This window comes from Dipodomys ordii, unplaced genomic scaffold, assembly GCF_000151885.1.
Source record: "Dipodomys ordii isolate 6190 unplaced genomic scaffold, Dord_2.0 Scaffold18, whole genome shotgun sequence".
NCBI classification, from domain to species: Eukaryota; Metazoa; Chordata; class Mammalia; order Rodentia; family Heteromyidae; genus Dipodomys; species Dipodomys ordii.
In genome coordinates, this window is record NW_012267234.1 from 14,432,308 (window position 1) to 14,456,378 (window position 24,071).

The window sequence follows — 24,071 nt, forward strand, 5'->3', positions numbered from 1 at the left end:
AAGGGTATATGGTTGTTGTCTGATAGCAATGCTTATTCACAGCTTAAAAAAAGAAGAGAGAGGAGCTAAGGGAACACAGGAGGGCATGGGCAGAGGATGGTGATGAGATGAACATAATGGTGATGATGATAGCGATGATGATGCTGTAACAGTAACAATAATCAGTACACTCCAAGTCCATGTACTAAGCGCTGCCCAAAGCACTGGAAATGAGCTGTATTTCATTTAAGCCTCACAACAGATATTAGAAGTAAATCTTAGTACTTTATCCCTGTTGCACAAAGAAAACAAGCATAGAGGAGTAATCGTTTGTGAACTAAGTCACACGGTAGTGCTAAAGAAAATAACTGAAGCTGGGCACTGGTAGCTCACACCTGTAATGCTAGCTACGCAGGGCTGAGATCTGAGAATCATGATTCAAAGCCAGATCAGGCAGAAAAGGCCATGAGACTCTTATCTCCAATTAACTATTCTTGGTAGGGAACAGCCAAGCACCCCAAGAGTTCTGCTTCAGAGATCAGAGTTCAAGGCCTACTTGTGCCCCTTGGTCGCTACACAGATATGAAGTTCAGAAGGCACTTGCCACCTCTTCTGAAAATCGGAATGTCCTACTCTCTACCTAGGGTTCTAGCATCCAATGTAAATAAGTCACTCCTGGCGGTGCACGCCTGGCCTCCAACTGTCATCCTCTCTGATCTCTTCTGCCTCCCAAGTAGCTAGGATTGCAGGCCTGAGCCTCTGTAGCTGGCTGGTATGGTTTGTTTAAACTGTTCCTAAAGTAATAATTACCATGTGTTTAGCTCCTTTTTTTTTTTAAGGCAGGCACAGCTTCACCCTGACCTCTGTCATTTCTTCCACTTTGTTGTTAGCATTCTTGGCAAAGAGTGCTCTCTGATTCGTGTTGATCACCTTCCTGGTGACATTAGTCATTTTCACAGTTATCAGCCAAGCCCTGCTGGAGTTCCACAGACGGGGCTTTGATAAAATATCATCTTTGTGTATCCTTTCGTGAATCAAAGTTTATTACTCATCCAGCAGCACTGGAAAGATTTAGATAAGAGAGACTGTGGAGTAATCTGTCTCCTTGGCTTCCTGGAGACTCTGAGATATAACCCAAGATTCTCAATTCCCCTTGGACATCAAACTTCATTCACTAAGAACTAATTTGGAAGGATGGGGATGGGGAAGGGTTTGGAGGAAATCAAAGGTCGTCTTTGTGGCTAGGAGATCAGAGGCAGAAGTGGGACCAGAAGAGAGGGAAACTGGAAGAGACGAAGAGATCAAGAGAGGCATTGAGACATCTTTACACGCTGCAATGTAGCCGGTAGATGGAAGATATACTGGAGCTTTCTCATTACAGGGAGATTAGCTTTTAGTGAAGCTGTGCCTTTCATCATATCTCCTTTAATATTGTAAAAATAACAAAATTGCTAAAGGGACTTGGGTCCCACACAGGTTTAACAGAGGTCATTAAATTTCATTCTAATGCAGTCCCAGAGATCCTGTCCAGCTTCCAATCATTGCAATGATGAAGATATTTTTCACTGGAGCCCCAAGAGTGAACCAAAGTTTTGTTACGTTTTGGTTTGCCTGAGATAGTTTAAGGGCAAAGATAAAAAATGGTATCTGCTTTCAAACAATAAACATAGGAGGCAGGCACGCAAGAGGCTGACATCTTCCTGCACACATTAGACTCCGTTGGTCTTCTCGTCACCCTAGGAAACCTCCATTGAGTTGGCACCCAACTAGGCCAGGAGACAGAGAAGTGAGGAACAGGTGCATGTGCTTGGATCCGCTCTAGCGAGAGACAAACTTGGAAGGAATCCATGTCCGTGAGTGAGTGGGGAGCCTCGGGAGTGCAGAGCTCACTCAAGAAGCAGTTTGCTGACTGGCTGAAGAAATGAGGGCTTCCCGCGAAGACCTCACACAGGCTGGCCCAGCAGCTCTTTAATCTGCGGTTTCAGCAGCCAGCAAGGGGCGAGGTGGTGAGCTCACTAAGCTAAGTACTCATGCAGACATTGAGACATGCTTTAGCTCATTACATCCCAATCAATGGCACCTCCATCCACACAGGAAACCGAGAATGTAATCTCCCCCTTTCTGCAGACACAAATACACACATCCTTTGCTCTCAAGTCCTCTCTCGTCATCTGAAAACCACCGGTAGAATCCCACCCGACTTGCTCTCTTAGACTCCTTTGCTGGCTGCTCTTCTGTTCCTCCCATCCCTTTTCCTTCTCTCTGCTCTCCTTGTCTTGCCATGAAGCTTAATTGAATATCAGGCCCGAAGGCCTGCTGGGAACATAGGCATTTCCCATGGTGCACTTGGCTGACGTGTGCCATCAGAAGACCACCTTGTCCAGTTGTTTTTCAACACTGCACTCCATGCCCAGAAATGCAGGTTTTAAATAGGAAGGGAATAAGCACTGGTGGTTCATGCAGAAGGCTGAGATCTGAGTGAGTATCAAGGTTCAAGCTCAGCCAGGGCAGGAAAGTCTATGAAACTCTTTTTTATTGTCAGTCATGGTGCTTGAACTCTAGGCGCTGTCCCTCAGCTCTTCAGCTCAAGGCAAGCACTCTACCACTTGAGCCACAGCGCCACTTCCAGTTTTCTGAGTGGTTTATTGGAGGTAAGAGTCTCACGGCCTTTCCTACCTGGGCTGGCTTTGAACCATGATCCTCAGATCTCAGCCTCCTGAGTAGCTAGGATTACAGGTGTGAGCCACTAGCGCCCAGCCTATGAGACTCTTATCTCTAGTTAACCACCAAAGAGCCAGAAGTGGAGTTGTGAGTCAAATGGCAGAGTGCTAGCCTTGAGTACAAAAGCTCAGAGACAATGCCCAAACCCTGAATTCAAGCCTCAGTACGGACACACACACACACACATACCACACACACACACACACACACACACAGATTATCATAATAAAAATAAAGTAGGAAGGAAGGGCATCCCGTGACTTTATCTGTCCCTCTCTTCTTCCCTCTCACCCTGAGCTACCAGAATACAGGAAATTCCCCTTATTTATCTCTGAGCTCAGAAATGTATAGCCAGCTCAAGACAGGTTCCCAGTTAATGTTTGTTCGGTGGGATAAGCTCGCTTTCTCTCATGAGCTTAGCATGGCTGTTAGTTAAAATTAAGTTGCTTAGAAGGCAAGAATCATCCATCATCCCTTCCTATCTAGTTTATTGCTTCGTCAAGAGAGCCTTAGCTAAATAAACAATGCTCAGGCATCCATCTTGCCTCATACTATAGGCTATGCCAGTGGAGAAAAGGGGGAAGTCATGGAAAAGAGCTAGCTAGCTATGAATGAGAGACTTTTTAAGTCCCAGTGGAGTGTGTGTGTGTGTGTGTGTGTGTGTGTGTGTGTGTGTGTGTGTGTGGTGTTGTGTTTTGCAATTCTGCAATGCTTCATCTGCAACATTGTTGCGGGGGGGGGGGGGGAGCAGTTCTTTGTAGTTCTTGATTTGCAGATCACACCAGGCTCCTGAGGGATGGGCGTTGAACCTAGCCTGGATTGCTGTTTTGATTGGAAGGATGCTGGGCTGATTAGTTGAAACAAAACATTCTCCAATGAACAGAAATGGAGCCTGGAGCTGGAATGAAAATGTTCGGCATCCGCGTTGCCAGCCAGCTAGTTTGAAATGAATTAGAAGTGGGGGTGTGGAACTGAAAATCACCCCTTTTCCTGGCTTCACGGGGGCTGGGGTAGGATAAATAGGGTGTGGAGATTTTCAAGAGTTCTTGGTGTGAGTTTGAGCTGCCTTCTCCAATCTCATTTTCTTCAAGCTAGTATAAGGCTGAGGAACGATGACTATGGTAGAGAAAGAAATGATCAAATGCCCTTTACCACCTAAATGCCCTCAGCCCCTGGTTGGCAGAACAAGATTTCACAGAGAGAGAATTCTCAAAGCAAGAGATGCCTGCTATTGTCCATCCTGTCTCATTAATTTATCTGTTTTTTAATTTATTGTTATTGCAGAATTGATATACAGAGGGGGTTACAGTTAACGAATTCTTTTTGAACCATATCTCCATTTCCCTCCCTCTTCTCTGTTTTTCCCTCCCATCCCCACTAGACAAATTGGTACACTGAGACATAGCCCCACCCCTGCCCCAGGAAGCCACAACTCCCATCCGGTCTCATTTAACTTAAAAAAAGCAAACTTGATCCAGAACACAGCCAAAATTCCTGAAGGAAGAGCAAAGGAATCGCAGTTCGGACCGCACATGAAAACACTCAGCCATGCAAAACTCTCTCCACTTCCTGGGACTTGTGCTCTGCCGAGTGACCAAGCCACTGCCGGTCTTGGCTGCTTCTGATCTGCTCTGATCTAGACAGGAAAATTCAGAAGGTGGAGGAAGCTGACAAAGGCAGGTGACTTACACCTGCCACAGGGAAGACAAAGGAAGGTGCAGAATTGACCCCCAAAGTGTCCCCTTAGAGACCTGTGGAGACACAGCCACTATGGGTCACGGGAGTCGGTTTACTCCATATACCTCATGACTGCTTGAAAACTCGTGCAGAATTCTATGTGGAAGAATGAGTAGCTAAATATATGTTTACACATATTGTGTTTATGTGCACCCATAATATGTACATGTTTATTATAACATATAAGGTGTGTCTATACAGTGGGTATGTGTGTGTAATTCACTGTATTAAGTAAGCAGTATTTAACACACATCTCCATTGCTTTAGATCAGAAGTAGCAATCAGCTGGGTACCAGAGGCTGTAACCCAAGCTACTCAAGAGGCTGACATCTGAGGATTGGAGTTCAAGGCGAGCCTGGGCAGAAAAACCTCTGAGACTTTTATGTCCAATTAATCACCAAAAAGCCTGTAGTAGAGCTGTGGCTTGAGAGGTAGAACACCAGCCTTGAGAAAAAACAAAAGCTAAGGGTCAGTGCCCAGATACTGAGTTCAAGCCCCTGTACACACATACGCGCTCTCTCTCTCTCTCTCTCTCTCTCTCTCTCTCTCTCACACACACACACACACACACACACACACAGCAGAAGTAGTTACATCATTTTCAGTGGCCTGCCAGTAGTGTCTAGAGAGTCTGCTTAAGGATGGATACCGAGGCCAGCTCTGTTTTCTCTATCACTGATAGTCACGTCAGCGGCATGGAATTTAGCAGGGAAGCAAGCCTGGCTTCCCACTCTAACCTAGTGAGAGCGAATCAGAGCCCCAGAGCGCTATGAATCAAGGTAATACCTCCCTGACTCCTGGCGGAATTGCTTTGAGTGCTCAGTGCTGATGCCCCCCTGACTCCCGTGGAGACATATGGCACTAAAGGAGGCTCCTTCCTGTGTGTCAAGGGGGACTCTGAGAACCTTCTCCACTGCAGAGATTCCCCTGTGTGAGAACTCGGGAGAGAGACAGCCCGAGAGACAACTGGCTTTCTCTTGAGAAAGTGGTTTCTCTGATCTTCTGTGGGCAGGAGGGAGCACAAATCCCGGGGCGAATTATGTCCCCAGCTTCTTTCTGCATAGGCTGTGGGAGCCAGAAAAGGACTCACCTGGGAACAGCTGTCAGATCTGGTCTATGTAGGTCTGCGTATTTTACCTGCTGATCTGACCACTGACTGTATTTCGTGTCTATTAATAGTTTCTCTTTGTCTTAATTGGACTTATTCACTCCAGACTTAAGGGCATTTGTGTGTATGTGAGTGTGTGAGAGTATGTGTGTGTGTGCGTGTGCGTGTGTGTGTATGATGCTGGTCCTAGTGCTTCAACTTAGGACCTAAGCAATTGTCCTTGTGGCTTTTGTTGTTGTTCAAGGGTAGCACTGTACTACTGGAGTCCCAGCTCCACTTCCAGATTTTTGGTGATTTATTGGAGACAAGAGTTCCATAGACTTTCCTGCTGGGCCTAGCTACAAACTGTGGTCCTCAGATCTCAGCCTCCTGAGTAGCTAGGATCACAGGCATGAGCCACTGGAGGTTGGTGGCATTTGTATTTTTGGTGTTACCTTGAATCTGTTTAATTGCAATCAGGTAATTGTGTATACTTTAGAAAATGTTGGGTTTGGGTTGTTTTCATTTTTTCTGATTACACATTGCTACAACCTGGCCAACTTTAGTATGTAGAAAACAACATTTTGAGAAAAATGCTGGGTGCTGGGGCTCATGCCTATAATTCTAGCTACTCGGGAGGTGAGATCCAGAGGATTGCAGTTCCAAATCCAGCCTGGAGAGAAGAATCTATTAGGACTCTATCTCCAAAGTGACTAGCAAAAACCTGGACTAGAGGCATGGCTCAAGCAGTAGAACACCAGCTAAACAAGCAAGCCATGTGTGTGTGGCTCTGTGTTCGAGCCCTAGTACTACAAAGACAGAGAGAGAGAGAGAGAAAAACCATGTTAAAGGAGGACACATTAATTGTGTCATAGCTTCAGAGGTTACAGTGCATACCCAGCCCAGTTGGTTCCATTGTTTATGGGTGCATGGGAAGCCAGAACCATAATGGTGGTGAGAGCTCATGCTAGAGAAGGGAAGGAGAGGCAGGAGACAAAGCCCCACCCCTGGGGACACTTCCTGCAGCTGGGTGCTGTGGTCTGGTTGCTACCACCTGCCAGTGATGCTGTTACATCATGAATCCATCAAGGAATGAATGTATCAATGAAGTCAGGGCCGTCCAGATCCAATCTCCTGGCGGCCAGGGCCGGAACACATGATGAGACTTTGGGGAATGGCTCACTCCATAACTAATATCGTCGGGGATAATGAGAATCTCACTGGCAAGGAAGATGGAAAGATGAAAGGATCCCTGGGTGCACAGAATCTTATTCAGGAAACGTGGCTTTTCCGTACCCAGACTCAGTGTAGGAATAAAGAACCATTCCCTCTCTCCACCTTCTCGTGTTTCCTCTGCTGCGATTAATCAAATGAACTCAGCGGGGAAGGAGGCTAGCCCCGAGCCATTTTTCAGTTTCCCTTCCTAAAATCAATTTTTGCTTCTCCGTGGCCCTGAGGATGATGCACAGTCTGGGAGGAGAGGTGAAAGGAGATTGAAGGAATCAAGTGTGTCGGGAGGCCTGCAGAGCTGTGGCCGGGTCTCCGATGCTGCGTGCTGAGAAATCTGTAAAACAACATAAAAGCCAGAGGCAGCCCCCTTCTTTAATCCCCCCATACTCCCCACCCTTCTTGCTTTGAAAGTCTGTGACTATGAAATTGGCTGGATGCTGTATTTGGAACTTTGATGATCAATGAATGCTACATGCTCATTTGATCTTTGCCTGCTAGACGATCAACAGTAGAAAATAAAGGAAGGAAGGAAGGAGGGAGGGAGGGAAGGAAGGAAGGAAGGAGGGAGGGAGGGAAGGAGGGAGGGAGGGAGGGAGAGAGAAAAAAAGATAAAAGGAAAGGAGAAAGGGAGGGACAGAGAAGGAGGAAAGAAGGAAGGGAGGGAGAGAGGATTGATGTTCTAAGATGTGGTGGTGATATAAATGTGGTCAGAGCATCTAAAAAATATTTCAGAATCAAACATAAGTTTGACATCACAGCCCTCCCCAGCTCTACTTCATTGCCTGGACTCTTTTCTCAGCCATTCTGGTAATTAGACTCATCTGGAGCTGGGATACTGTCCCTCCACATTGGACCTGGAAAGAGGGCTGTGTGTGTGAGTGTGTGTGTGTGTGTGTGTGTGTGTGTGTGCATGCATGCATGTGTGTGCATATGTGTTGTTTGTACATGCATGCACAAGTCCTGGGGCTGGAACTTATGGTCCAGTTGCCATCCCTGAACTTTTGTGCTCAAGGCTAACACTTAACTAGCCACAACTTCACTTCCAGCCTTTTGGGTGGTTAACTGGAGATAAGAGACTCCTGGACTTTGCTACCTTAGCCTGGCTTTCCACTGCGATCCTCAGATCTCAGCCTTCTGAGTAGTAGGGTGATAAGTGTGAACCACCAATGCCTGGCATAGAAAGAGACTTTTATTTAAATAAATACAATCAAAGCAACAAGATTTGAAAGCAAACCCCTCTTAGATAACTTGTTTCATAAATTACTTTATATATAAACACACACACACACACACACACAATTGCATAAAATGTCTTAAATGGATGGGGAAATCGAGAAAGCAAAGAATGTTCTTTTAAGCGAGTGTTGAAAGCTTCTAGATGGCCGTGGCAGGATTGCTTGGTTATTTTTATGCCGCGTGACACCAGCATTCACCCAATGCTCTTTCTGTGAGCTCTACATTCTGTGGGCGGATGGAATGTAACCTCACTCTTTGACTCCCCCAATTCTCCTTCCTCTCCTTCATTAATTACCTTGGATTCGTTGCCAGTTCAACAATGGATGCTTGCTTTTCCACTTAGGGATCGGTCGGGAGGGGAAGATCCTCGACACGTTTTCAACCTGGGTAGGAGCAGGAGTTACATGGGCTCTGCGTGCGTGTGTTTCTAAGCACACACATTTGCATTGTTCCCTCAGGAGTGTCAAGGCGTGCTGAATTTCCCTCAGCTTAATACTTTGTCAAGAGAGCCTCAGTAGCACTTCTCAGCTCCAGCAAATCATGGCTGTGTCAGAGACCACTTGGAATATAAAAGTCCATTCAAAGGAAAGAAAACAGTCCCATTTTCCCAAACAGTCCGCATTTCTCCAGCTACTTTACAGTCTCGAAGGAAGCAGAGCTCAGGGATCAGATGGGAGGTCACTGGGAGCTAAAGGCCCCTCTGGAGAGTCACGAAAGCTACATAGACCGTGTTCATGTAGATCCTCTGCCTGTAGTCAAAGTCCATTCAGAGAACTCACATTTGGAACCATCCAGAAGCCAGCAGCGTTAAATCTTGAAGTCCATGGGGTCAGACACAGATTGTTTGCTTCTGTAGCTCCTAACAACATTCAGAACCATCCTAGCACATCAAAGCCTCCCCCTCCCCAAATAAGCGGTTTATGGCTTTAGTACCTGTTCTCCTGGAAAGATGATCAATTCCAGATTGTAGAAAAGAATTATTTTCTTCTAGTAAGAAAGCATCAGAGATGTTCAAGCCTCAAAGAAAGACTGGGAATGGGGGCTTATGCCTGTAATTCCAGCTACTGAGGAGGCTTGAGAATTACAACCCACGCAAAAACTTCATGAGACAACACCTCTGCCAATATAAAGCTGCGCACAGTGCTCCACGCCTCTCCTCCCATCTCTACAGGAAGTGTAAATGGTGGGTCGTGGTCTAGGCAAGACCAGGCAAAAAGTGAGGAGCTGTTTGAAAAATAATGAAAGTAAAAGGGCCTGGGGTGTGGCTCAAGTGGCTGAACACCTGCAGAGCAAGCACAGGACGCTGACATCAAACCCCAGCACTGCCCCAAATTAAATGTGTGTGTGTGTGTGTGTGTGTGTGTGTGTGTGTGTGAATGCATGCCCACGCACTTCCCAACCATTTCTCCCACCCCACTACTTTGAATTCTTTCCAAATCCACCCTCTCCAGATTTCCAGAGGGTCTGAGGATGGTCCAATGGCCACTCTTCTTGGAACAGTCCAGTCTGACCACTGGCAAAGGCTGGCATGGAATCAGAGTGCCAGCCATCAGGCCAGGCCTCCCCCTCCCTTCCCTCCCCCCCCACCCAGCATGCAGTTGGCCTCTGCACTGACCGCAGGGTCACTGGGGACAAAAAAAAAAGAAAAAATGAAACCCGGCATCTTCTCCAGTGGCTCGTTTTCCTTCCCTATCTATATATTGGGCCGGGTTTGGTCTCGTTGCCATGGCAACACAACTTCTAGGCTAATAGATGTTCCTTGGTGTATAAGAGAAAAACATCAGCTTCCAGACAAACAGGAAAAGCTGTCAGAGGGGGAAAAAATGATAATACTGTATGTCTCCCTCCTTCTGCACTTCCATTGTCTCCACAGATAGAGAAAATTAGGAATTTTCTGTTTTGTGACTTCGGTGGTCACATCGACACACTGGCAGAGTGGACAATGAAGACGGTCCTAGGACTCAGCAGGACCATCTGTTGTGCTGATTCAAATAGATGGGAGAAGAAATTGCAATGGTCTCCCATTTCCCCACGCTCACAAAGCGTGGGTCATTTCCCAGAATCCTTCTACCCTTTGAGGAAATCTCCTGACTTCCACACAACCTAAGTGACCTCAAAGATGAAGTGTCAGATATAACAGCACGTCTCCAGGTGCTGCTTTATTTTGTGTCCGTTCCTCTTTACCAGCACCCCAAATTCTCATTGCTCCTCACTTCTCCTCACCTGACACCTGCCTGACTGCTTTGCATTTAGGGCTGTCTACTTGAGATATCTCTGACTGTGGCCATCTCCCTAGACCCCAGCCTTATGTCCCCTAGGCACACCATACCACCCCCGCTAACTCTCAGTTTGCGGAATGAGCTGAGCTGTTTACCTGAACAGCTTCTCTTCCGGGGGGGTCACCTCCCTCATCATAAATCCAACACGAATGCCATTTTTCTCTAAATTGAGTCATTTCCTCCCTTGGGCTTACATAGCTCTTCATTCATTCTTAGAATATCACTCACTCTTCCCACGCTCTCTGGGAATTGACAGTCTCTGTGACCTTGTCCCTTCCCTCCTCTCTCCTCTCAGCCCGTGGGCTTTTGCAAGGCAGACGAGGCTGGAGGTGACTCCTGACTTAGAAGAGGTGGGATATTTCACCTCTGCCAAGGTGGGCTACTTGGTTGAAAGGATGCATTTTTCTTGTCTGCAGAAATTGGAGTAACTCTGAACTTCTCTAGAATCAAACTTTGAAAGGACTCAAAAGCTCTCTCTTTCCCTCTCTTTTATAAGGTCATTACCACACATGTACTTAATTCCTGGCAGTTTCATATAATGGTAGAACGTTTGGGGACTGGGATTGCATAGTTGTTGTTTGAGAAAGAAGGCCCAAAGTTCACTGCTTATAAAACTTACTAGAAAATTTCAAACATCTTCAGAAGCAATGATAATAGAATACTGACCCCCTTCCCCACACTCATGCATGCACACACACACACACAACACACACACACACAACACACACACACACACACACATTTATCTTTTTCTACACTGGGTACCCATTACCCGGTTTCCACAAGGATGAACATTTGTGTTTCCTTTGTGGCCTTCCCCATCCTCAAGATTTGTTTTTTCTAGATTTGTTTTCTCTGTGCATATTTCATAATTGGTCTAGATTGAGATCATCCTAGCTCCTTTTCATACTGTATCTATGACTATAGGCAGGTTGACCTTCCTGAAGCCCCTTGCATATATATGCAAGGTGAGCATCATTATGGTGCATTCATCCTGGGGTTATAGTGGGGAGAAAGCAGAGTACTGAATGGAAAACACTCAGTGCCTAGCACATGCTCAGCTGAGGTGCTTACTGGCCTGGAGTGGCCATCAAAGTCATTGTCCTTGTCATTAGCTTTACTGACTTAGTACACAGCTCAGTCTCAAGCATTGGAAGGATGAGAAACCATAATACTGGATCTTTGATCATCAAAGGTAACCATCACCACGACTCTGGAGCAGAATGGGGTCAGACTGGAGACTGGAAAAGCAGGGGCTTCCAAGACAAAGTGAGAGGCTAGAGAAAGCATTCTTTAGGGAGATGGTGGGGCCTTCCACTGGACAGTGGCTAAACATGAGACAACACACCCAGAAATGTTGGAACCAAACCCAAAGACTGATTGGCTGCAGTGGAGGCCATCCTTCTCCAAGGAAAGGCCAAGGTTAGATTCTCGTATTCTGGAAAGACCAAGCAAGGTGGGAGAGGCCGCTAGAGGTGAAGGCAAGATCTAGAGGAAGAGCTTGGAAAGATTCTTCCTCAGCCAGCAGTAGGAACCAGCATGGCTGCCATCTTGATTTCACTTCCCAGGCTCCAGAATGGAGAGAGACTAAATAAAGCCATTCAACTCGGGCTACTTTGATATAGCAGTCCTATTCCTGACCTTCCCAGACATAGTCACATGACTCATGGGGAAAAAAAGTAAAACTAAAGAGTGATTTGTGCAGCTTTCCACTGGGTGTAGTTCTCCAACGTATTTATGTCTGGATCCTTGCATAGATGTAGAGCATTCTCTATTGGCTCATAGTTAGAGCTAACTATAGCTTTCTTTCTGGACTCTCTCTCTTTGTTTTCCCTTGGCAAAGCACTGATTTGTGTTTCATTCAAGGATGTGCCTCTATTGCACATTGGTTCACACCAGCTCCTGTTGTTTCCTTACTCTAATCAAGTCCGGCCCACCTGTTAGATCCCAACAGCCCACTCTTGGTGTTTCCATTTGTACCAGGCTCCTAATGTCTTGGGGCTAGGTGTAGTGGCTCATACCTGTAATCCTAGCTACTTGGGAGCCCAGAGATCAACAAGTAGAAATTCAAGGCCAGCCCAAGACCAAAAAAATTAGCAAGGTCTTCATCTCAACAAACAAACTAGGTGTGGTGGTACTAAGAGGCACAGGTAAGAGGATCATGGACAAAGGCCAGCTCTAAGCAAAAAGCCTAAGAAAGCACTTGAAAGATTAACTAAAACAATAAAGGGATGGAGGTTTGGCTCAAGTGGTAGAGCACCTGGCCTAGCAAGCCCTGAGACCCTGAGTTCAAACCCTAGTATCATCAAAAATGAAAAACAAACATCGGCTGTGGCTGTTCTATAACTTGCTGATACTAACTTACCTCTTCTGTTGTTTGACCCCACCATCTTAGAAATCAAGCCTCAGGCCATGGTAAACAAAGCAAGATTCACACCGAGTGGGCTTAATTAACCACCAGACAATATCTGGGCAGTTTCTTCATGCACTGAGAAGCCGACTTACAGAAAAGCAAAACTGAAATCCAGTTCCTTCTCAGTTGACCCAGAGTGGAAAGACTAGTAGCTGCGACTCTCTGCTGCTTTCCAGCCTAGAACTGATATTAAAGCCAAGCATTAAACTAAGCCTCATCCAGATTTCGATCATCTCCTTCAGAGGGGATCAGAGCCAAGCGTGGTGGGGGAAGGGGGGGAGAGAGAGCTTGTCTTCCATAGAAAGCCAGCCAAGCTCAGCATCTGACTCACAGTGAGCACTTAATGTTTGTCAAGTATGAAGCACTGTTTGAATTTGAGGATTCTAAAACTGCCAGGCCCCCAGGATCACAGGAGTGGGCTGAGTGCCTGTTTAGTCTCAACAAAGAGGTCCAAGGTAAAACTAACATTAGCACTCTTCAAAGCAGTGCCTATGATTCTAATACAAGAAATCTTTCATCTATGTTTTAAGAGAAATTCATTTAGCTCAAGCTGTGTTCTACATTAGTATTATTATTTGTGTGTTTGTGTGTGTGTGTGTGTATGCACATACAGATGCACACATGTGCACGCGCGCCATTCCTGGGGCTTGAATTCTGGCCCTGGGTTCTATCCCTAAGAGCTTCTGTTGCTCAAGGTTAACACTCTACCCCTCAAGCCACAGCGCCTCTTCCGGCTTTTTCTGAGCGGTTTATTAGAAATAAGAGCCTTGTGGAGTTCTCTGCCCAGGTTAGCTCTGAACCACAATCCTCAGATCTCAGCCTCCTGAGTAGCGAGGATGACACACATGAACTATCAACGCCTGGCTTGTGCTCCACATTCTCATCTTTGTCCTGTGGATACAGTAGAACCAAATCTCACACGAGCAAATCCCTGTCCATTATGGGGCCTGAGATGAGCCACGAGGCTATGTGGGTTCTCTTCTTTCACACAAGTCCCCTAGTCAGGCATTGGTGGCTCACACCTGTAATTTACCCAGCTATGACTCAGAAGGCTGAGATTTGAGGACTGAGGTTCAAAGCCAGCCCAAGCAGAAAAGTCCCTAAGACTCATATCTCCAAATTAACCAGCAAAAAAAAAGCAGGAAATGAAGCTGTGGCTCAAGGAATAGAGCACCAAACCTAAAGAACAGTACCCAGGCCCTGAGCTCAAGCTACAGAACCCTTTTGAGGACAGATGACTAGGGCCAGGTATGAGACAACTATTGTGCAGGATTTAAGGTGGGACTCACTTTCAGGTGTTGACTCTGTACTTGTCTTGACCCTGAGAATGAGTACCTCCTTCAGCTTTATACCTCTCTCGTCCCACCCTGATCTCTGCTCTGCTTTCTTGCAAAGATCCCTCATGCAGCTGTTCTAGAAAGGGGGCTTGATGTCTGAACTGATCCCTTTCTCAGTGGACCACTTCATGGGCCTTCCATTTCATTTTCACATCAAAACTCTTCCATCAGAACATCTTGGGACTCCCTCACGTGAGAGGCTCCTTCTTTTTACCAGGACCCAGAAACTCCAGATCCCAATGCTGCTTGCAATGAACATGTTACTGTCGAACACACCCTCTGGATTTTAAGCTATCATCCATTTCTCCCGGAGATGGACACTGATAATGTGAGAAATGTTCCACAGACAGCTTGGTTAGATGGGTTTCTTAATTACGATATCTTCATGATCAAACCTTTTAATTTATCATCTGGTAAGCACAAGGATCTACAGAATTATCTGCCTTTTTTTTCCCTCCCTTAGGTGGCCATCCTTCTTACTATTCATAACACAAGCCACATGTCATGGTTATTCAGTGGTGTCATTTGCACCCTAATGACTTTCTGCCTTTTGCACCATACAAAAGGAAATTGAACATTACAAAGCACTAAATAAGATGCTAAAAGACTGAATGTCATTCGCTCAGCTATGAAAGAGTGAGCCTCTCAGGTAGAGGAGAATGAAAATACAAGGATGCCCACGATCTGTTTCCTTGGAAACTCTTAGGAACATGGAACCAAAGGCCCCCCAGCCTGGCTCCCTGGCCTGGTGTTTATTCTGTCCCAACCAGGCCATTGGTTGCATGGTTATTCTTATTCTTTCTGCAGCCCTCCACCCCCAATGCTTTCTTTTTGGAATAGTTCTCTCTTCCTTATCTTGCTATGGCTTTAAGCCTTACATCCCAGCTCATCTACCACTTTTTCCAAAGAATGATTTTCTGGTCTTCCTAACCAGGTCACATGCTCACACAGGCTCTTAGCAACTACCACTTAACTGTTTGAATCGTGATGTGAGTCTGTACTTCTGAGAGACTGTGAGCTTCATGTGTAGCCATTTCACGTGTTTACCATCAAACTTTGTTCGGTTATTTTTTTGTCATAAAAATATGACTACATATATCAGCATCGTGAGAAAAGCATCTTTTCTATCAGTCATTTGTTTACCTCTTGTCTGTTAATCTCTCTCTCTTTTTCTTTTTTTGTCAATCCAGGGCCCACACACTGTCCCTTTGTGTTCAAGGCTAGCACTCTACCCACTTGAGCCACAGCAACACTTCTGGCTTTTTCTAAGTAGTTTATTGGAGATAAGAGTCTCACACACTTTCCTGCCTGAGCTGGCTTTGAACGGTGATCCTCAAAATCGCAGCCTCCTGAGTAGCTAGGATTATAGGTGTAAGCCACCAACTCCCAGCTCACACATTTTGATTAGCAGCAATGAGCTGTACAAGAGGCTTTTGTTTGGACTCGTCCCTATATGCACACACCCTCTGCCACACACCCCCTTCCCTCCTCCTCCCAACCAATTTCCACACACTTCATTTTCTGCTTTCACCTTTGTTCGTAAAGTATGTTGACCATATTCTCCCTCCTTCACCGGCTCCATTTATCCCCTCTCTTCTACCAGTACCCCACCCCAACAGAATCTGTTTTACATTCCTGTCATGCTTTGTATGTGTGCGTATTGAATGATATAGACATGTTGTATTTATGCGTATACGGTGTTTTAGTCAGATTTACCCCTTGGCATACCCTTTCTTTCTGGAAACGCTTGAAGGGAAGGTAGGACACACAGGTGTTTTCTGGAGTACGGACACTGGAGATGCTGACCTGGTAGCCATGCTAGCCGTCTTTGTAGGACAGTCTTGGCCACCTGGAGCCTTAAGGAACATGGAGAAGGAGAAAGCAATACCAGATTCTAGAAAGAGTTAGGCGCTGGCGGGAACTGCAGTGGCCAAGAGTCCTAGTGGGGATGAAGGAAAGACCTGACTCTTCCTTTCCTATGTTCTGATTATCTCGGTGGCCAAATCCAATTTGAAACCATGTGACAAGGGTACAAGTACATACAGTCCCTAGAGGACTAGACAGAAAGTTCCAAGGAGGAGAGCATTATTCCCAGAGGAACCCAGAACATCCAGGGCATAGCCCAGGACCACCTCCCCCATCCTCCTCCAGGCCCCAAGCACCACGTCTCACATAGCTGTTGCAGACTGAATAAGCTTGACCAGAACTACTGTTCCTGCACTTACAGAGTATGAGCCAATTAAGTTTTCCCCGTGGGTAGTGTTCTGAGTATTGAACACCAGCACCAGACTTAATCAAGAGCATGAACCAGTGACACAAGATGAACTATGCTAGCTTAAAGCATTGGGGCTAAATAAACAAACCGGGAAGTCTGCATTAATAAGTCTAGCTGCACACAGTGAAATACTTTATAGATTATCCTGAGCATCTCGATTAGGAGGCTGCAGCCTCTGTGATAAGGTCGCTCCTTAACCAGGAAGCAGCCAGAACAGTTTTGCAGGAGAGGATGAGCTTGGGGAACAAGAGTCTTTTGGGCTTTTTTTTGGAAGCTGGGTGCTGGGGGCTCATGCCTGAGATCCTAGCTATGCAGTAAGCTGAGATCTGAGAGACACAGTTGAAAGCAAGCCCCAAGGAGGAAAGTCCATGAGACTCATAGATCTAATACCCACCCAAAAGCTAAGAAGTAAGGGTGTGGCTCAAGTGGTAGAATACCAGCTTGGAGTGAAAATACTAAGGGATAGTATTTGGGCCCTGAGCTAAAATCCCACTACTGGCACAATACATAAATAAGCAAACAAACAAATTATAGGAGACAGGAGCTCTGCAGTCTGTCAGTATGTGTTCTTCATCCCAAGCCTGTTCACTCCCTTCCGGACATTTCTCTTTTACATTGTGGAATGCTTTCCACTAGGATGAGCCCTTGGGTACAGGTAAAGGTCCAGTGAGCTTCAGACACACATCTTGAGCAGTGGGGACAGTCAGAGATGAGGGGGAGAAGGAAACCCACAAAAACCACAGATATCAGCCTTGACATGTCCACCCCACACTGTCCATGACACAGCCGTGTTCCAAGTTTTGAATAGGTAACCACATTAAAAAAAAACACCTGAGGAATTAAGTAAATTAAGTATAACATCCTTTCTACAATTCATCATTGCTCCCCAAGTCTTACCAAGCTAAGCTTGCATTCTGTATTATGACTATCAAGGCTGAAACTCTAGCTCAAGCAGCAGAGTACCTGTCCAGCCAAGGGCAAAGCCCAGAGTTCAGACACAAGTACCCACCATGATATTGCATCTGGCATTGTCTTCAGTGCTGACAGAGCATTGGTATTTATAGCCACCATACTTCAGATCACAGGTGACTAGCAGCTGCTGTATCTGGCAAGGCAGGTAGACCAGATGTTTCTCTTGGATGCAGTGACACGTAGTTTTAACAGTGCAGGTGGACCAGATACTTCTGTTGGATACAAGGAACCAGATGCTTCTCTTGGATACAAGGACACTTGGTTTTAAGCAGAGAGGTGCTACAGGGAGGAGGCCTCCCTGGTACCAGTGTGCTCTAGGCCATCACTTCTGTCCCTGGTTGGTAATAGAAGCAACGTCTCTGCAGATTTTTACCTTGCCAGGGTATAAGTAAAGGGTAGCTGGTGTGGCTAGTGGAAGCTGTTCTGGAATTGTGTCTAGACTCCTGAGAAAGCAAGGCAACCCTTGCATTTCCTACTACTACGGCATCTTTTGAACACCAGCCAGGGCAGTCCTGAGATGTTTTGTCTTTGTGATTCTCATCTGTGAAAAACTGATGCTGATGTTCACCTGAGAGGCTCTGTGCACAGATAAAATAGCAATGGCCATAAACTGCTGCCCGGGACGCCTCATTAAGAAAAACAACAACGAAACACGGATCAGATTTGGTAGTTTCTGTCCTTCGGAGTTGCCATCTCTACAAGAGCAAGCTTAAAAGCGAGAATGCACATTCTAACAGCCTGAGTAACAGTCAGACAGACTGTCCCATAGCAGGCCTTCTAACCTTTTCTCCATCTTTGTTCACGTGGGAAATTTCAAGGAGTCAGTTAATTTCAGAAAGCAATGACTAACTAATGTCCTGTTGCGGGACCAGCCCTGCCCTGTTGGGGACCTTTTTATTTTTTCCCTAGCATCACAATAAGCTTTTAACGACAAAACAGCTTTTCCATGTTCCTGAGCTCTATCTTATTTGAGAAACAGCTTTAAAAGTATTGTTCATCTTCCGTGGAGTTTCCAAGTGTTTAATGACTTTCCAGAGTGACAAACAACTAAATCCTGGAAAAATCATCATGTGGGATATTATCTACGCCCTTTCTTCTGCTTTTAGGGGTTCACTGGAAATTTCAGACTGGGCAGGAATGATAGAAGGATGTTGTGTTGGAGGTCTAACCAGCCTGGTACTGAACCACAGTTCGATTACTGGTGACCATGTCATCTTTGGCAAATTTGCTTTTATTTTTTTCCCCTCAGCATCCAGGTACTTAAATAAATTAGATATTCATGTATATCTTACAAGATGAGAAGTATTGGTGTGTAAGGTTGAAAACTTGGTTAAATTTCCATTACTGAATCCACTCCCCCCTCCCCCCAAAAAATAATAGTGGCTTGGCCTCCTCTGCAGGCCTGACTGGAGATGGGTCTGGTTATACACATGCTCCGATTGTTCCTTCTCCAGGCTGTGGGCTGGCCGGAGTCTTCCCTTGGCTCCTTACCGTGTGGACCTCTCCACGGGGCAGCTCACAAGAAGGCTGTGTGTCTCACCACAGGGAGAAAATGAGAAGAGTCAGAGTAAGAGCAGCTGCAAGATGGAAGTCAGGGTCTTTTTGTTTTGTAAGCTTGGGAACCTGTAAACCTGAGAAGAAAGATCCCATTTCTTTTGCTGTGTTCTGTGGGTTAGACATAAATCTTTAGGTCCAGCCTATGCTTAACGAGAGAAGTTCCCACACTAACCTATGTTCCAGGAAGTGGGGGGGGGCACTGGAAGCCAAGCTAGCAGTTTGTGAGTGATGCCCACTCAGCCCTGTTCATCTCAGGTCCCACTCCTGAGGAATGAAGCAACCTCAGCAAAAAGCAAACATGCTCAGGAACAAAATCCTGACCATGGACAGGCTTTTTGTTTCTTGTCATTATTCCCTATACCATAGAATAGCATAGCATCATACTGCATTAGGCACCAGGAGCAAGACAGAGATGACAAAATTGAAAGGCAAATGTGTGCAGGTGACATGCAAAATACACATTGCACCACTTTAGAACAGGGAGCCTCCAGACACAGCTCTGGAGCCAGTCCCCACAGATACTCAGAGATCGAGGTGGAAGCAAGTAAGGAAACACTTCAAAAAGCAATGCTGCCTCTTCTAGCTCCCCAGAGTAGAAAGCAGGAGGATTGCGGTTCACAGACTACACCGTGTGACCTTGCCTCTGTAATAAAAACAAAAGGACAGAACAAACAAACTAAACTCCCAGAAGAAAATGCATTTAAAGATGCTTTTCATGCATAGTCAAGATTGATTTGGTTCCGCATGACCAAATATCAATATTTGGACACCTGATTTAAAAGTTATCATTCTCTATGTCTAAAAGAAAACCCATAGTTTTTTTTTTTTAAGAGTGATGTGGTGTGTGGTTTTTCCCCCTTAATCCTTCCATGTTTGTTTACAGTTAGCAGCATAGATCTTTCCATTGTTCAAGAGACACATCACATTTCCATTCCATGATAAACGTAAGAGCCACTGTTTACTTAACCATCCACTCACGCCGTGACATATGAATTGTTTCAATGTTTTGCCATGAAAAAAACAAGGCTGTGATTGAGTACCTTTTATGCGGCCTTCTTTTCTTGCCCATAAATTAAATTAGGTCTTTATAATGAAGTCCCAGAAAAGCAATTGAAATACAAAGCATTTTAATGGCTCTGTCAAGTTTATATTGAAATGAGTAGAAAGAAGCCTTTGGTTTTCATATAAGCAAATGCAGCTCCATCGCCACAGGCTGAGCTCTTCAAAGACAGGGCTTGTGTATTATTTATTATTTTAAATCATGGCATTGAGCCTAGCAGTGACATTTACTGGATATCTCTGGAGTGAATAAATGAAGAAAAATATTTTCAAATGTGAGACTGTAAGAAAAAATAATTTAAGTTAGACGTATTATGATAAAAATAAATAAATAAAGGGACACTGCATCCTATCTAGATTTTACCACGATGTGGAGATCACACCCACCAGCTTCTCTCTGTTAGTTCCCACAGCGCCCCCTGCAGCTCATTTTCTACTTAGCAACAGAACACCATGCCTAGACGCCATTGGGTTGTGTCATGCATTGCAGGAGACATGCCTGGTCTGAGAAGCCCCTAGTGTCACAAAGGAAAAACAATAATAATAATTCTGAAGAGAACTTCTGCAAGGTGGGGACAGAGTTTCTTCCCAGTAAGTAAGAACCATGGGGATTTTTCTAAATGGGGGTCAGCCCTGGGTAATGGGTTTATTTAAGCTAAAACCTGAATCTGAGATATATAACATTTAAGTAATTGTGTTCCAAATGGCCATCAAAAATACTTTCATTGCCTAAAATTTACCCTGATGGACGTACCCTGACATCCTGTGGCATGTAACTCTTGGGATCTCTGGAGAATCTTCTTGCCTTTTTTTCCCTCTCTTTCCTTAAAGAAATTTTCATGAAGTATTGCAAAAGCTATAACCTTCATCTTTACACACAGGAGCCTTGCACAAGAGCAGAGCGTGTGAATGACAGAATTTATTTGCACATAACACTCAAAACTTTCTAGCCACAAGGCTTGAGCTGCAGCGCCCTCTGGTGGAAAAGTAAGATGCTGGAGTTTTCCAAGGCCCCTTTTTGTCTTGAGTGATGTCTCTCCCTGATCTGAGTTTCTTCCTGGCCCTGTGTCACAGGTGAAGGAAGCCATGCAACGGATCCATGACCGAGGAAATATTGGGAAGTTAATTCTGGATGTGGAAAAGACCCCGACTCCACTGGTAGGTGTAGTTTCAAGACGAGACCACTCAGCTAATTCATTCATGGAAGGTCTGTCAGATGTGGACACACACAACACAACTAGGGGAGAATGAAGTACGGGCGGTTAGCTACTGGGCTTTTGAAGGACACTGGGGGTAGTTAGATAATTCCAGAAATAGACTGATCCTTGGAGGCTCTGAAGGAAAGGTGAATGCAGTAGGTGAGCAGACAGGAGAAGATAGTGGACATGACAAATCTAGGCAGTTGCCAATGGGAGAATTCCTCGTAAGTCCTCAGAAATGCATGCTTGTGTGTGCCAGCTTCCTGAATGCTCCCTCTCCTAAAATTACTCAGTGAAAAACAGGGCTGGAGGTGTGGTTCAGCAAGTGTGAGGCCCTGAATTCAAACCCCTTCATACTAAGAGGGGAAAAAAAAGGTGTGTGTGTGTGTGTGTGTGTGTGTGTGTGTGTGTGTGTGTGTGTGTGTGTTTAGCATGCAAGTCATAGAGCTGCATCCATCTTCCAAGAGGAAGAACTAAAACTGTATAAACGTTTTAGACCAGGTGTATATTTTTTAAAAATATTTCATTGGCTTTTATAACCTCAATGGAGCTCAGGTCTGAGAACCATTTCACTCAATGAAGGACAATGGCATGCTTGGGCAGGTGAGTGGGAATAACATGGATACAGGTTATAAAATGTTCTGGAGGCGCCAGGAATGTTTGAAGGCAGGCCAGTGAGGGGATGAAGTTAGGGAAGAAAATGGAGCTGGGGTCTCTGCTGTCCTGAGCCCCCATTCCATGAGCCTTCTGCTCAGGTCTCATTCAGCACCATTGAGAGAAGGCAGACAGGCTGTAGAGACATTCTGGACAACTTATTATTCTTAAGCAAAATGGCTGGAAATTTGCCTGATCGTGAATTGGTCCTTAGAGGCTGAAAAGTCCAGAGAGCTCAGGACCTCTGTCAAGATCTGTTTCTGAGTCTGTGGGGAAAGTTTCCACCCTTGGGATCCAGGGGAACAAAAGAGGATGGAGGATGAGGACTTGGGGTCTCTATGTTTTGAGGAGGAAGCTGAGGCCCTTCTAGATGGCCCATTAGACTAGACAGGGACGCTCAGAAAATCAGGCTGTCGAGCATCAGGCACAGATCCAGTGAGGTCATTTTTAGAGCTTGCATCTGATTGGACACAGCAGAAGCTCAAAGCTTTGCAGGAATGGGTCTCCCACCAGCTCAGTAGGTTTGGAGCAACGTTGCCTGGATGGCCTTTTGTGACAACCTCTGTCTCCTACGGAACTGCCCGCTCTCAGGAAACAGAGGGGCCCAGCTGGATCAGATGATTGAAGACGAGTCTCCCATATCATCCTCTGTTCAATTCCAGATGGCCAATGATAGCACAGAGACCAGCGAGGCAGGGGAGGAAGAGGAGGACCACGAAGGGGACGGGGAAAACAAAGAGCGGATGCCCTTCATCCAGTGAGCCAGGCCCCTGCGGGACAACAATGAAGGATGAGGAATGGCTACGAGAACTCTTCCGTGCCCCAGTGAACAAATGCTGTAGTCCAGTGCGTGTCGTGTTTGTCTGCAGTCAGCCGAGCTAAGAACTTAGTGATCACTGTTGTGGTATTTTGTTCTGTTTTCTTTTCTTTTTTTTGGGGGGGGGGAATTAAGTGCCAGTCCCATTTCATGCAGTATTATGTCTCTTTTGTCTGTGTATCACATGCTCTTCCCTTCTGCCCTGTATCAAACCCACCCGTCTATGAGTCCTTCTTGAACGTTCGAGAATAGCCTTGCAAATGAACACCAGCCCCACAGGCCTGAAAGACCAGGCCTGGAGGGGGCCAGGTGTGGTCCCAGTGTGTCATCCAGGTCCTGATATTCTTCAGGCCAGTGACACTGTAAGCCACCAGCCAGCCAAGCCTCTGGCAGCAAGAGAGTAGGCCCAAAGGGTATGCCTGGGGTGTGGAAACATCCCCATAGTATCTCTCCTCTCTCTCTCCCTCCCTCTCTCTCTCTTTCTCTCTCTCTCTCTCTCTCTCTCTCTCTCTCTCTCTCAGAGGCAATGTTCTTACATTCATCCACTGTCTTAAGGCCATAGACTTGAGCCTCCCTTCACTAGCCCTTCAGTCTTGGGTTCTTTTCCTGGTTCTTATTCACAGACACATGGAACAGGTGTGGGATGTTTTTTTAGGATGGAAGATGGGTCACAACAGCCTACGTGGGAAGGCAGCCATTGATTCCTCCTACGAAGTTAGGTCTCCTGAGCAAAATCCCCCCCCCCCGCCCCCCAGCCATAGGCATTTTATTTTAGCCTAAAACATAATCTCACTACAGCTAGGACTAACTCCCAGTCATTACTGAAACTCACCTGTGTTTGCATACTGGCCAGCAACATGGCCAGCTGTTTTCCTATTCCATTTGTGGCCAAGAAACCCCTTGGAAAGCCAGGTGCCAGTGGTTCATGCCTATAATCCTAACTACTCAGGAGGCTGAGATCTGAGGATTGTGGTTTGACACCAATCTGGGGAGGAAAGTCTGTGAGACTCTAATCTCCAATTAAACACCAAAAAGAAGCCAGAAGTGGTGTGGTGGCTCAAATGGTAGAGCTCTAGCCTTGAGTAAAAAAAAAAAAGGTCAGGGATAGCACCTAGGCCCTGAGTTCAAGCCCCAGGACTGTCACAAAAGAGAGAGCGAGAGAGAAAGGAAGGGAGGAAGGGAGGGGAAGGGAAAGGAAGAAAAGAAAGAAAGAAGGAAGGAAAGAAAGAAAGAGAGAAAATAGAAAGAGAAAGGAAAGAAAAGAAAGAAAAAGGAAGGAAAGAAAGAAAGCACTTTGAAAGAACTCCATTGTGGACTACATTTGGGGAGAAAAAAACTCAGTATCTTTCATATTGCCAAAACATGACCCCACGTATCACAAACGCAAAGCTGCAAGAAGCGACTGGCAGGTATCCAAGGCCAAGTAGGCGGTTCCCCAGCCTGTGTGCACAGCCATGGTGCTGGATTTGGCAGGCTCTTGGAAATCAGGGACCACAACTGCTTGGGCCTGTACCCTGTT

General features: G+C 45.8%; 1 protein-coding gene across 1 annotated transcript in view; it reads left to right on the plus strand.

Annotated features, from left to right (window-relative positions):
* Vat1l (vesicle amine transport 1-like) overlaps positions 1-22,996 on the plus strand; it is a 77,155-nt gene extending 54,159 nt beyond the window's left edge. Inside the window, exons 8-9 of the mRNA XM_013012696.1 lie at positions 20,957-21,040; positions 22,398-22,996. Of these exons, the coding sequence (XP_012868150.1) occupies positions 20,957-21,040; positions 22,398-22,496 (183 nt within the window). The 3' untranslated portion in view covers positions 22,497-22,996. The remainder of the gene's footprint in view (positions 1-20,956; positions 21,041-22,397) is intronic.
* Positions 22,997-24,071: the final 1,075 nt, after the last annotated feature.